General features: G+C 39.5%; 1 protein-coding gene across 6 annotated transcripts in view; it reads left to right on the top strand.

Moving 5' to 3' along the window:
• The first annotated feature begins 5,229 nt into the window (after positions 1-5,229).
• The window catches only part of cuedc1b (CUE domain containing 1b), a 33,192-nt gene continuing 25,848 nt past the window's right edge, over positions 5,230-12,573 (top strand). For 3 of the 6 annotated variants that reach the window (XM_085479073.1, XM_085479076.1, XM_085479071.1), the window contains exons 1-3: positions 5,230-5,375; positions 9,814-9,914; positions 11,037-11,681. In XM_085479073.1, the coding sequence (XP_085335199.1) occupies positions 11,370-11,681 (312 nt within the window). In that variant the 5' untranslated portion in view covers positions 5,230-5,375; positions 9,814-9,914; positions 11,037-11,369. The remainder of the gene's footprint in view (positions 5,376-9,813; positions 9,915-11,036; positions 11,682-12,573) is intronic. The other 3 variants (XM_085479075.1, XM_085479074.1, XM_085479072.1) reach the window with 2 other exon arrangements.

Below are 12,573 nucleotides of genomic sequence, written 5' to 3'. Positions count from 1 at the left end.
AGTCTTTTGGTTTTTGTATAACTGCCAAGATGTATTCTAGATTGTGGGGGTGTGTATGTGTGTACATATATATCTATATATATATAAAAATGGAAGACTGTACTGGAACAAAGAAAAGGGATGAAGTTTTAATTATTAAATATAAAATGAAACTTTAAGGCAACATTGGGTTTATTTACTGCCACTTATTCTTACACGATAGCCTTGATGTTCTGACCTGCACTAATAAAGTTCAGTATCATGAGTTGAGAGGAGGGGGGGAAAAAAACTTGACTTGGGCTCCAGAAAGATTTTGATCTGATCCTGAAGTAGCCATGTATTTATTAGCGGTTCACCATGATGGTGTGCTTCTGTTAATACTGGGCTAGTTTTTTATGGGGGGGGACAAAACCTGTTGTCTTTAACAGTAAGAGCTTGGAGTCTTTAAAGGGAACTGATATTAGCCTACTGCATAAGAATTTATTTATTTAAGCTAGCTGACATGATGTAAGCCTGAGCATCTTTCATAAAGAGGCTTCAGAAGAGGAGCAACGCTTATTGTGGCAAGCTGGCTTGAATCACAAATAAGGATCAAATGTTCATATACTAAAACCAGACTTGCAGAGATGCTGAGCACAGGTCATAGCTCACCACTGAAGAGAACACAGGACAAAAATGTACTGCAGAGCGGATGGAAAGAAACTATAAAATGAACAGATTATTTCAACCCATTTAAAAACTGAAGATGTGGTTTTACTGATCAATGGAGCAAGACAACCATGCAAGAGCACTCTTCTGTCATTTGTCGAGCTGGACAGCCAATCAGTCCAATCACATAAAACTGCTGGTTTTTGGTTCAGTCTGTATTTAAATGGTGACATGATGAATCTACAGATTTTATTTATCAAACAGTAACTTGTAATGGTAAACTCAAATTGTCTGTTAGCAGTTCCTCAACCTCATTTTAACATGAAAATGTTATAGTGAGTTTGCAGGGCATGAATGAATCCTGGAATGGCCCACGTTTAAATGATCTGGACTGTGTGCACTTCATTTTTTTAATTTTTTAATTTTATTTTTTTCTTTAACATGAATGAAATCACTGTTATTCTAGCAATAAGGCAGCTTTATTCTGACTGAAGAACAGATTAGGGAAGGGGTTACCTGTTGTTTAATTTTGCTAAGAACGTTGACTTGATACTTTTTGTCAAATTCTTGATTAGTCAAACTCAATGCATCTCTCATATGGTTAATTCAGTGGTTTAGTGACTCAACCCGTTCAGATACCTTGTGGAAGAAAATGGGTTGGTTGTGTTCAAACCATAACATTGAGTTATATGAAATTAGGCATGCATACAGTGTGCTTAGCATCAGCCCTATTGGCTTTTGCATTTTTCCATCCATCCATGTTTTAAATGATCTCTGCTCCTATGTGTGTATGTTGGGGTTTTTTGTTTTGGGGGTTTTTCTTCAATTCATGCTGGTGTTTGTCCTCCTAACAACAATCCTTCACTACAGCCTCAGATTATGATGCTTTTGTTCATTTTCCTGTAGATAAGATGACTGTAATTTTCTATAACACTGAAGACAGAAAGATAAGGGAACATTATTTTTTCGTTTCTAAGATTTCTTCCATTTCATCCTGCCCCTGCCAGCTTTCAAATGTTTTCAAGCTGTGGGACTGACTATTAGGGTTTGTATCGCTAGTCAAGTCATCATTTGATTATTTAACTGGATGTTAAACTGTTATGCCGAAAATCAATTGACATGTACAGATCAGTTTTTGTTAGGATTATATTAAGTTTGATTTGATTGTACAGATCTGTTAGGAAAAAAAATAAAAGTTCTTGAAAGTGGTTTCAAATCGTCTGGAAGCGCCTCGTTTTCTGTTTTCTTGTAGTATAAATTGTTTATACTGCTTTGGTATCATCTCAGAGTGTAGTGGTTAACACACACTGAGCATGAATCACAAAGATAACCACCGTTGTGATATTCTTCATCTGAGGTCTAAGATTATGTCAAGCCAGCTAAGAAAATTTGGCTTTGTTGAACTTAGTTTGTTGTATACTTGAATAGAACTGATACCATTGACTGATTCCCACGCTCACCTAAATAATTCTGGGACAATATAATTTAGTTTATACAGTCCCAATCAAAAGTTTAAGACTTGAAAAGACATCTGAAAAATGGCAAAAAAAATATCATACTTTGCATGGTTGGAGCTTAAGGATCCACGTAGAGCTTCAGCATGTAACAAGAATAAATGGGAGTGAGAAAACATTTCTTGAGCATGAAATTTATTGAAAACGTTTAAATTGAAACAGGCTGTTTTACAGCTGATCAAAAGTTTAGGACCATGTGCCTTTAAAAGGCCAAATCAGTGCAAAAATGTGAATTCATTGTCCTTTTCTGTCATGTAGTCACACTGTCAGGATGTTGTGATGGCAAAGGCAAAAAAGCTTTCCCTTTTTGAACGTGGTCGGGTTGCTGAACTGCAATAGCAGGGTCTCTCGCAACGCACCATCGTTGCTGAGGTGGGACACAGTAAGACAGTCATTTGGATCTCTAAAAGTTGATTCTGTTCATCTGGACGTAGTGTTTTCAGTGGGAGAAATGTTTTGTCACTCATCCAAGTGACTTCTTCAGTCATTGAAGACTGAAGAAGCTACATCCAGATGAACAGAATCCACTTTTGGAGATTTACTTACCTGGATGATTGAGCATGCATCAAGAAAGTAATTTGGAATTTCTTAAATGATCCTGAGGGTTATGGAATAAAAAGGTCAAGCGGAAGACACCAAAATTTCACCAGCACTGAGATGGAGGATCCAGTTTGCTGTGTCAAGACACTGGCTGATCCTCAACCCAAATTAGGGCCTTGACTGGTGCCGACTGCAGCCCCATAGCCATCAGACAGCATCTGAGACCGAAAGGCTTCAAAAACATGAAACGTCTTCAAAGGCTTTGACTCCTTGAACGCCACAGAACTGACCGTTTGGACTTTGCACCAAACATGAGACATGAAAGGTGGAAAAAAGTTTTATTCTCTGTTGAGGAAAATGTAACCTTGATGGTCCTGATGGTTTCCAAGGTTACTGGCATTACAAGCAAATCCCACCAAAGATGTTTTCTACACAACACAGTGGTGGGGGCGCCATAATGGTCTGGGTTGCTTTTTCTTCAGTGGAACAGTGGAGCTTCAGGAAGTGCAGGGGCATCAAACGGCCGCTAGCTATGAAGAGAACATCCCTCATGACTGAGGGCCCTCATCTGTGTGGTAACGACTGGGTTTTTCAACAGGACAACGCTATAGTACACAATGCCCGCAGGACAAGGGACTTCTTCCAGGAGAATACCATCACTCTTTAGGCCCATCCTGCGTGTTCCCCTGATCTAAATCCAGTTGAGGACCTTTGGGGACGGATGGCAAGGAAAGTTTACAAAAATGGACAACAGTTCCAGACAGTAGATGCCTTTCTTGCAGCTGTCTTCGCCACCTGGAGAAATGTTCCCATTCACCTCATGGAAACGCTTGCATCAACCATAATTAATTTTAGATGTGATCAACAATAACGGTGGAGCTACTCATTACTGAGTTCATGTTTTGAACTCTGATTGCTGTTTTGGGGGGTTTATGGGTTTTTTTGGAGGTGTGGTCCTAAACTTTTGATCAGCTGTAAAACAGCCTGTTTCAGTTTAAGCGTTGTTTATGATAAATTGCATGCTTAATAAAATGTTTTTCTCACTCTCATTTCTTCTTGGACCTTGTTAAGATCCAACCATGCAAAATATGATTTTTTGCCATTTTTCAAGTGGTCTTAAACTTTTGATCAGGACTGTATCTATCTGACGCTGCCAGGTTGCACCTCAGACTCAAGGAGCTCAATGATGCCCTGGTCCACATGTCGCTAAATTTAAGTATCATTTCATGAGGATTTGGCTCAGGCATGCATACATACAAGCATGTGGGCTCCATACAAACTACTATGCAACATTTTAAGTTGTGGCAACGCTGGATCTTTTTTTTCTTTTACGTTTTTACTTCAATTTTCAAGGTGTCTTTGAATTCAGCCCTCTGTAGATTGATCACTTTAATTTCCTGACTTTTGTTCCTAACATTATCCAGTCCATATACAACATGATTTCTCCCACCCCTTTACGATCTGATGTGTTTTGTGAAATTATGTTTTGTGAAGTGATTGATAGCTTATAGCAACAGGAGTAACAGCTCAATGTGGTTGAAAGTTTGAATCTGAAACAAAAGGTTGTGAATAATCAGCTAAAATAGTTCGCCCGACGTTTTAAGAAATAGAGCTAAAACTATCGACGATAAAGGACGAAAGAGTTAAAAAAATATTTATGTTAGACACCAACATCTAGTTGAAACTGAATAAACCAGAGGATGGATATTTTGATCCCAAAGGGTGACTGCTGAATTCTTTTGACGTACAATTGTGAGCAAAATTAAGTCATACAGTCTGTTCCTCAAAATGTTAATACCCACAAGTCAGACAAGCAACAGCCAAGCCTATGTTAATTATTCAGTTAATAGTAGCTTTGAGTCTCTGGCCAATCTTGTTAAAAAACAAAAACAAAACATCAGCTCGCTTGAAACTTGCAAAACAAATTCACGATGTTTGTTATTTTGCATACCAGTTCATGATGTGGTTTCAGGTAAGTTATGAACGCCAGTCTGGGAGACAGAAACTATGGTGTTTTGCTCTTCAAACACAAGACTGGTCGCATCTGAAAATCTTGATTTAAATTGACGCTTTTCCAGTCTTTCCACATTTCTTTCTGTTCCATAAGCTACTTCAGCTCAAATTTATCTGTTTCGGCCTTGCAGTATCTCAAATACACATTTTTCATCATGTAAGACATCGAAAGACTTTATGATGAAAGACATTTTCAATCTACACCAGAGTTACACTCCACAAATAAGACAACTCTTTGTTGTCACTGCACAGTCATACTTAGTACAACGAAACTGGAAAACTGTCCCATGTCGGCACTAAGCACTACTAAACACAACATGGAAGAAACTGATGTTGGTGAAAATATGGGGTTTTTTTGTTGTTGGTTTTTTTTTGTAAATTACCTTCCCTGTTAACACTTAAATTAATTGATATATTATTTCATAAATGTTTTAACAAATAATATTGCACAGGTATGGGTATGTCTTTTAGTTTGAAGATCAGCGTATTTCATGGCTAACGTAATACATCCGGTAGCCAGCTGAATTTTAACGTCATTTCTGCTGGTACGTGTGTAGCTACTGTATTCCCGCAGCTATAGTTCTAATGTTAAAAGCTGCTGTCCTGCTGGTCAGCTGTTCTTCCTCTATCGCGTGGAGCATTGTGTGGATACTGTCTGTTTAACCGGACATCGGGGTCTCTGTGAGTTTTCCAAGCATTGCTCTTATGTTTGTTTGTTTTTTACCCCATGTCGAAGGACAAGTTTAAAAGACAGCTTTAACTGTCGGATTGTTGTGTATGCTTGCTTACTTTACCGCTTATCTTTGTAAACAGCAGCTTGGCGATTTCTTAAAATGTTGTTTTGAACAGTATGATTTCTTGCGAGGGAAATGTACTACGTGTTCTTTTAGCATCTGAAATCCGATGAAACATTTTGAAAGTGTCTTAATTTAGGTTTGATGATGCGACTGCGAATCACTTACCGAGGCCTTGGAATGACGATTCCCTGCTCTGAGGACCCTATGTACCTGGTAGTGATTAGTTAGCCAATACAGCTAACATATCGGTGCTAACCCTAGTTTAATTAAAGGGAGCTTAGAATGTTACCCAGTGTTACCTAAAGTACCCCACCCCACCACCACCGCCGTTTTTCACTGAAATTGCGTTAGGATAAAGACTTAATATTGCGAGCAAAATATACATTGAGAGTTGGACCGTTAGCTAGTTAGCAGCGACCTAGTCTGTTTAGAGCACATATAAACCCTGCTACGGTACAGCAGCAGCGATATCAGACCCCCATTAAAAAGCTGTGCTACATTCTAAACTTCTGAGGTTTTAACATGTGACAGTCCAGGGTTTCATTGGTCTGACCCCGTTTGAATGTGCATGAACTCCACATTTGGGCTGCATTGAACTGGATTTATCAGTTCAAAATATAGGAGTCAGCGCTGATGGAGCATAGGGTTCACCCGTTATTACCGCGAACACCCGTCAGCCTTTATGAACGCATCTGCTGTTGTACTATCAAAATATCTGTAATTTCTGCTAGGGCTGCAACTGTCAATTTTTTATTTTTAGTAATCGGCTAGTCTTTGGATTAATCCATCAATTAATCGAGTAATTGGATAAAAATAAATTTTGCGCTATTAATGAGCAATAATGAATATTAAAAATAGAATAGAATAGCCTTTTCTTGTCATTGCACATGCATAACGAAATTGTAGGTGCTCCGTTCAAACTATGCATGGATAAAAATATAAATGGTAGGACAGTAAGAATAAATAACAAAACAAGAGGAATATATACAAAGCAGGAGAAATGCACACATTAGAGGACACAAAGAAAAAACACAGGTACTTCAAAATGAGCTGTTAGAAATGGCAATGTTTTAATAATTTAACTGCACAACAACATCTGTTAAAACAACTAATATAGTATTTTGTTGTATTAAAATAGTTGTTTTGTTTTTTTTAAAGAAAACATTTTCGTAAATGCAAAAATAAATAAATAATCTCAAGTATGGTAATATAAAATAAAATAATATATACATGCAACGAAAACTAAGGCATAAAATAAAATTGCCTGTACAGCTCAGTGATTAGCACATTTGCCTCACAGCAAGAAGGTCCTGAGTAACTATGTGTTAGACTGGGCACCCAGACCTGTACCCTGCCTCTGCCACAAGGATAAGCGGAAGGCTTTCTTACATTAATATGTTGCAAAAATAGTTTTGTGTTGCATCTGCTGGATGACATAGATTAAGTGTGTTTTCATATGTATGTGTTTTGTGCATGTGTTTCTGCGTATTTAAGTGTGTATGTGAATATGAGAGTTTGTGTGTCTGTAAGCCTTAAAAGAGTGTGTGTGGTGGCTGCAATGAAGAAAAGCAAGCATATCAGCATTCTGAAGTTTGCCCTGTGCATTGATGTATAATTTTTTTGCTGCTGAACAGACATTATGATGGTGTAGATGTTAATAATGTTAATAATAATTCACTGTCCAAACTAACAGCCCCAGGTCACTGGCTCAGAGTTTTTTGGGGGAAGAAGCTGTTGTGAGATAATATTTGATATTATTTCACTTTAAATCTGTAAAATAAATTTACAAAAGCCTTGAAATAAATATGGTCTAAACTCACAAAATATGGTCTCTAAACTCGCCCCTGTTTATTGCAGGTGTCGCAGGTCACTGAGATGGAAAGTGGGACTTCTGCCGTCAGCCTTCAGCAAGCGGCGTAATTAACTTAGTCTGATACACGGTTTAACCGTCCATCTGCATATTTTAAAGATATCCCACTTACGTGGCTTTATTTGACATTTTTGCTGTGTAAAACAAATGGTGGAGTATACAGCTACAAAGTTTGCTTTTCTTCACGTCAGAGTTCCACCTCTCAGCTCTTTGTGGTGTAAACAGACTCTGGCTCCATGTTAAACTATGCTAGAGTCATCGTCGCTGCTGCTGTTCTGTCAGTCTGTTGGAAAAACTGTGTGGGCTTAATATTGTGAAACTTTTTATTCACATGCTACTCCTACATATGGTTGTATTCCAAGTCTGTTTTTAGTCACAAATGTTACAGAGTGATGTATCAATCGAAGCAAATCATTTGTGTCAAGGATTTTTTATAATACAGTTATTTGAATTACTAGATGACTGGTTGCTACACTAATATCTGCACAGTTCAAATAACTGTCTGCACAGGACAGGGCTGTAGATTAACATTGTTAGCTCATAGTACTGGTGGTAACAAGGTTGCCAGTTTTGTAGCACAGAGCAAAAAGTTGTAGTGCAAGCATGAAATGTGGTGTTTTTTTAACATTGTGTCTTTTAAATATCTTGTTTGACATGACATAAGAATTGTTTGATTTTCTCCTTTTTTGCTGCTTCTGAGCAGTAGTGACAAAATAAAAGCTGTGCCTTAGCATCGTAAATCAGCCATGGAAAGTCATGTTTTCACTTGCTGTTGTACTTTTAAACCTTTCCTTTTCTTTCAGACGTACCTTCATTTGGTGCAGGTTCTGTGTTTGTGGTGCAGGTTGTGTGTTTGTTTTGTCCTGATGGGCTGGTTTTCTTTTAAAGGTTAGAAATATTGCTCCATTCTTTTCAGCGTGAAAATACGCTTCCAAATTCCAACTCCTTCTATAAGGACCCCCACACAAGATCACTTGGGGTCACTGCACCGGGTGTTCTGATTACCACAGGGATCACTGTTGCCTTCACCCTCCATATCTTCTTCAGTTCTTCTCTGAGGCCTTGGTACTTCTTGAGCTTCTCGTGTTCCTTTTTCCTTATGTTGCTGTAACTCAGTATAACAATCACTACGGCCATCTTCCTCTACTTGTCTACCACTCCTATGTGCAGGTTGGTTAGCCATCATCGGTTTGTCTGTCTGTATCTGAAGTCCCACAGGATCTTAGCTCGTCATTCTCAACCACCCTAGGAGGCGTGTCCCATTTTGACCTCAGGACTTCTAGGTTATACTCTGCACAGATGTTCCTGTTCACTATGCTGGCCGCTTGGCAGCATTCCACGTTTGCTGCTAGCATCTGGCACCCTGCTGTTATGAGCTGGATTGTCTCGGGAGCATCTTTACACAGCCTGCACCTGGGATCTTGCCTGCTGTGGTAGACCCCAGCCTCTAACAATCTTCTGCTCAGAGCTCGATTTCTCGTTCACTTCTTTCATACAGCTTGATGTCAGATATGTAGAGGAGGTGGCTGACGATTGCTCCATTCTGTAGTCTGTATCCGTAGCCAGTCTTGCAGTGATCTCACTGAGGGATTCAGGCCTATGCAGAACAGCAGTGGGGGCAGGTTATCTCCTTGGTAGATCCCACACTTGATGTTGACTTGTGCAGTTGGCTTGAAGTTGACCTCTAGTATTGTTCGCCCCATCTCCTGAAGGCATCAAAACTATGAATGAACAGATATGGAATTATGTAGTAAACACCCCTGTTCACTTCAATTTAAAATAGGATGGCTGCTGCCAGCTAATTGCAGCATTTCCGAACCGTAATCATATACAGGTCTCACTACTATCTTGTGAACTGCTGCCATCCTTCTGTCACAAGTCACCCTGACACTACTCATCTCCACTCATTCCATGATGCCTGCACTCTCTTTTTATATTTCTGATGCACTCCTGGTTCTTTTTCCATGGTTTATCCCAGGTATCTACCTTCACTACCTCTACTCCTTGGATGTTGACCTTTTCACCTGTCTCCGTCTGAAGCTGGTTTTATGGTCGAGCAGAAGCGGTGTGTTCATTGTCAGCTTCAGTCCGGGCCCCTCTGCCTGCAGGGAGCTCTGCTGTCAGATGGAGGCAGTGTAGAAGATATGCAGGCCACTTTTGCTCGTGTTGTTAGTCTGTCAGGCAGCCTCGGAGAAGAGCAAATATGTAACATCCAAAAAAAAGTGAAGTGAAACAGAGTGTTAGAAATAATGAAACGTGTCCACTGCAGCCCTCATTTGTGCTTTTCAAGCTGTTTTTTGATCTTTGAAGTTCTTTTTTTCCTCCTCAGTTCTCCTTTTCCCAGTAAACTCCACTATACCATAAAACCAGCTTTATTTATACTCATGTATTTGGTTTTGCTCCTACTGACTTTCATTCCTCTTCTCTCCATTTCATACCTCCACCTCTCCAGGCTCTCTTGCAGCTGCTCCTTGCTCACTGCAGATCACAATGACACCTGTGAACATCATAGTCCATGGAGTATCATACTATCACCACTGTAAACAAGAAAAGGTTAGAACCATTTTGTTATTCCACTCTTACCAGTCACCGTCTGTTCCTCCCAGTTCTTCAAGTACATGTTTACCTTTGCCATTTCATTTTTTCCCCTGCACTTCCATATGTCCTTCCTCATGTTAACATCATACCTAGCCAACACCTCATCACCTTTATTCCCTTTATCTACATGCCCATTGATGTAAGCTCCAGTCATCACTCGTCTACCCAGGGACATTTTTTGTTACTTCATCCAACTTAAGCCTCGATTATGCTTTCCATGTCCACAAGTCTGCTGCCTGGTTTTAAGTGACCTAAATTTTATAATAAGAAAGTAAAGGTGGGGCTTCGTACCAGTTTCCCATCTGTTCTTTGTGACCAAGCGGACTTGTCCAGAGAATTTCTATAACTGTGCACCAGCTACACGTGCCCAGGTGCTGAACTTCCAACCCAGTATCATCTCAAAGCATGTAACAGACATGCTGGTCCACCTTGTGGATGTCACATGAAATGGACCCACATACAGAAGTTGCAGTAAGCTGCAGTACAAGCCGTGGTGATATTTTATTTCAAGCCAATGTGAAAACAAATGATTAAAGAGATATTACTCATACATTTAAATGTAAACAAATATCAGCCACCTAGCTTAATCTTACCTGACATAGAAGAAGCCTGAAATGTAGTTCACGCCTTCCTTGGTCAGTAGTGACTTGCTGGCTGTAAATATTTAATCTCCCCCTGGTGAAACTGCAGCTTCTGTATGCGTGCTCTCCAGAATTCCTGATAATGAGCAAGAGACACAAGTCTATGTTGTCTTAATATTATGTTAGCAAATACATTTTTATACTTAATTTTCTTACATAGGCAATTTACTGTCTCACAGCTGCTTTTTAAAAATGCATTATGTACGAGAACCTAGGAGTAGTAACTTTGTTAACACCCTTATGCCAAAATCACCTTACAACCTGGAGGGGTCCCCAGTGATGCTGGATATTTCCTGAGATGCAGCATATGGACATTAGTAATACAATACAGCTTCATTTCCTTCTAACTGATTGAGCTAACTTTAAATTTTATTAAAAATGGCCAAATACTTATTACCACCTCTTTCTAAGATGATCCTGTCTGCTCTCTCTGCAGGTGGCGGCTGTCATGTAGTTAGGCCTTTTACTTCATGGATTTCGAGTCTTGAGGATTTTGAACATTTAGTTTTTGTCACTATTTGTCTAAGTTCCTAGACATTCTATTATACACTTAATCATGTGTAATGCAGTCCAATAATGAATAGAACTAGGTTGGGAAAATTCTTGTTTTTCTAAACTCCAATCAAAATGCAATTTGTGTTAGAATGAGAGACTGACCGAGAAAGTAGTAAAAGCAAGTAAAACCAAAGGGGCCAAAGTGCTTGTGCTGGTAACAGAAGAGCCACCCTGTCAGTAGGTTGGCAGCGCCTGAGGTAGCCAGGGCGTGAGGATGACTAGCTTGTTTAAACGCAGTAGCAGCAATGGAGGCTCCAGAAGCAGCGGAAATGGAGGTGGGGGTGGCAGTGGACAGGGGCAGCTTAACAATAGCAGGCCAAGCCGACAGGTCAGACGCCTGGAGTTCAACCAGGCCATGGAGGACTTCAAGACCATGTTCCCCTCTATGGACTATGAGGTGATAGAGTGTGTGCTGCGATCTAACAATGGAGCTGTGGATGCTACCATCGACCAGCTGCTGCAAATGAGCATTGACGGACAAGGCTCAGATGACAGCTCAGACTCGGATGACAGCATCCCACCAGAGGTCAGTGGAAAGGGTCCAAGGGTACAAACACCAATACCTGCTGAGCTTGACTGGCTGTCAGTGCTGGCACTGTAAACCAAAGCATCCCCTGCATTTAAATTGCACATTAGGGTTCTGGTGATGACCAGCCTTTTACAGTGTTCATGTTTGGATTTGCACATGTTTTGCATTCAGAAACGTGAGCAAGAAATGTGACGTTTTGAGAAACATGTGCATCCAATGTATACAATGCAAAAGCACAATATTATGATGTTTGAACTTTCTTTGATGGTACAGAGCATAGTGGCTCAAATCACATGATAATGGCAAGGCAACAGATGGTAAAATGCATCTAGGAATACAGTAATAACCAGGTTTTAAGTTCAAGTGTTTAAGTTCCATGTGAAGGGATTAAAGGTTACAAAAATCAAAGAATGGGAAGTTTTAAAAACCAGGTTGCTATCTAACAGGATACCTGTAAAAGCAGTCACTGAAAATCTCAAGATGGCTCTGAAAAAAGAATGGATACATGTGATGAGATTTCTCAATCACATGTATTCATGTGATTTTTAGAAGTTCTGTTGATACAAAATTGTATTTTTTTTTTTTTTCATTTTCTTTTTTTAAGAGAATCTGTTCTATAATGGTTTACAGCCAAAGACTGGAACTGCAGAAATGTCCATTTTTTTAAACAAGTTGTATCGAATCAGATGTTCTTGTCTAGGATGTGGTCATATGCATGAAGGCACCATGACAAGTATAACAATAACACGATGCTAGTCAGTCTTTTTACTGAAAAGAGCATAGCTACTCAGTTCAAGATCAAGACATTTTGCACTAACTTGAAGTTTATTTAGCTGAAAAAATGGAAATCTAGCTGAAGGCAGCTTAAATCAATCAAAGCACCTAATCA

Source organism: Copadichromis virginalis, linkage group LG14, assembly GCF_057382275.1.
Source record: "Copadichromis virginalis isolate Kocher_CV1m ecotype Utaka linkage group LG14, C_Virginalis_male_GT1.1, whole genome shotgun sequence".
Classification (NCBI taxonomy): Eukaryota; Metazoa; Chordata; class Actinopteri; order Cichliformes; family Cichlidae; genus Copadichromis; species Copadichromis virginalis.
The sequence above is the reverse complement of the archived record's forward strand: the minus strand, read 5'-3'. Positions and strand labels throughout refer to the sequence as shown.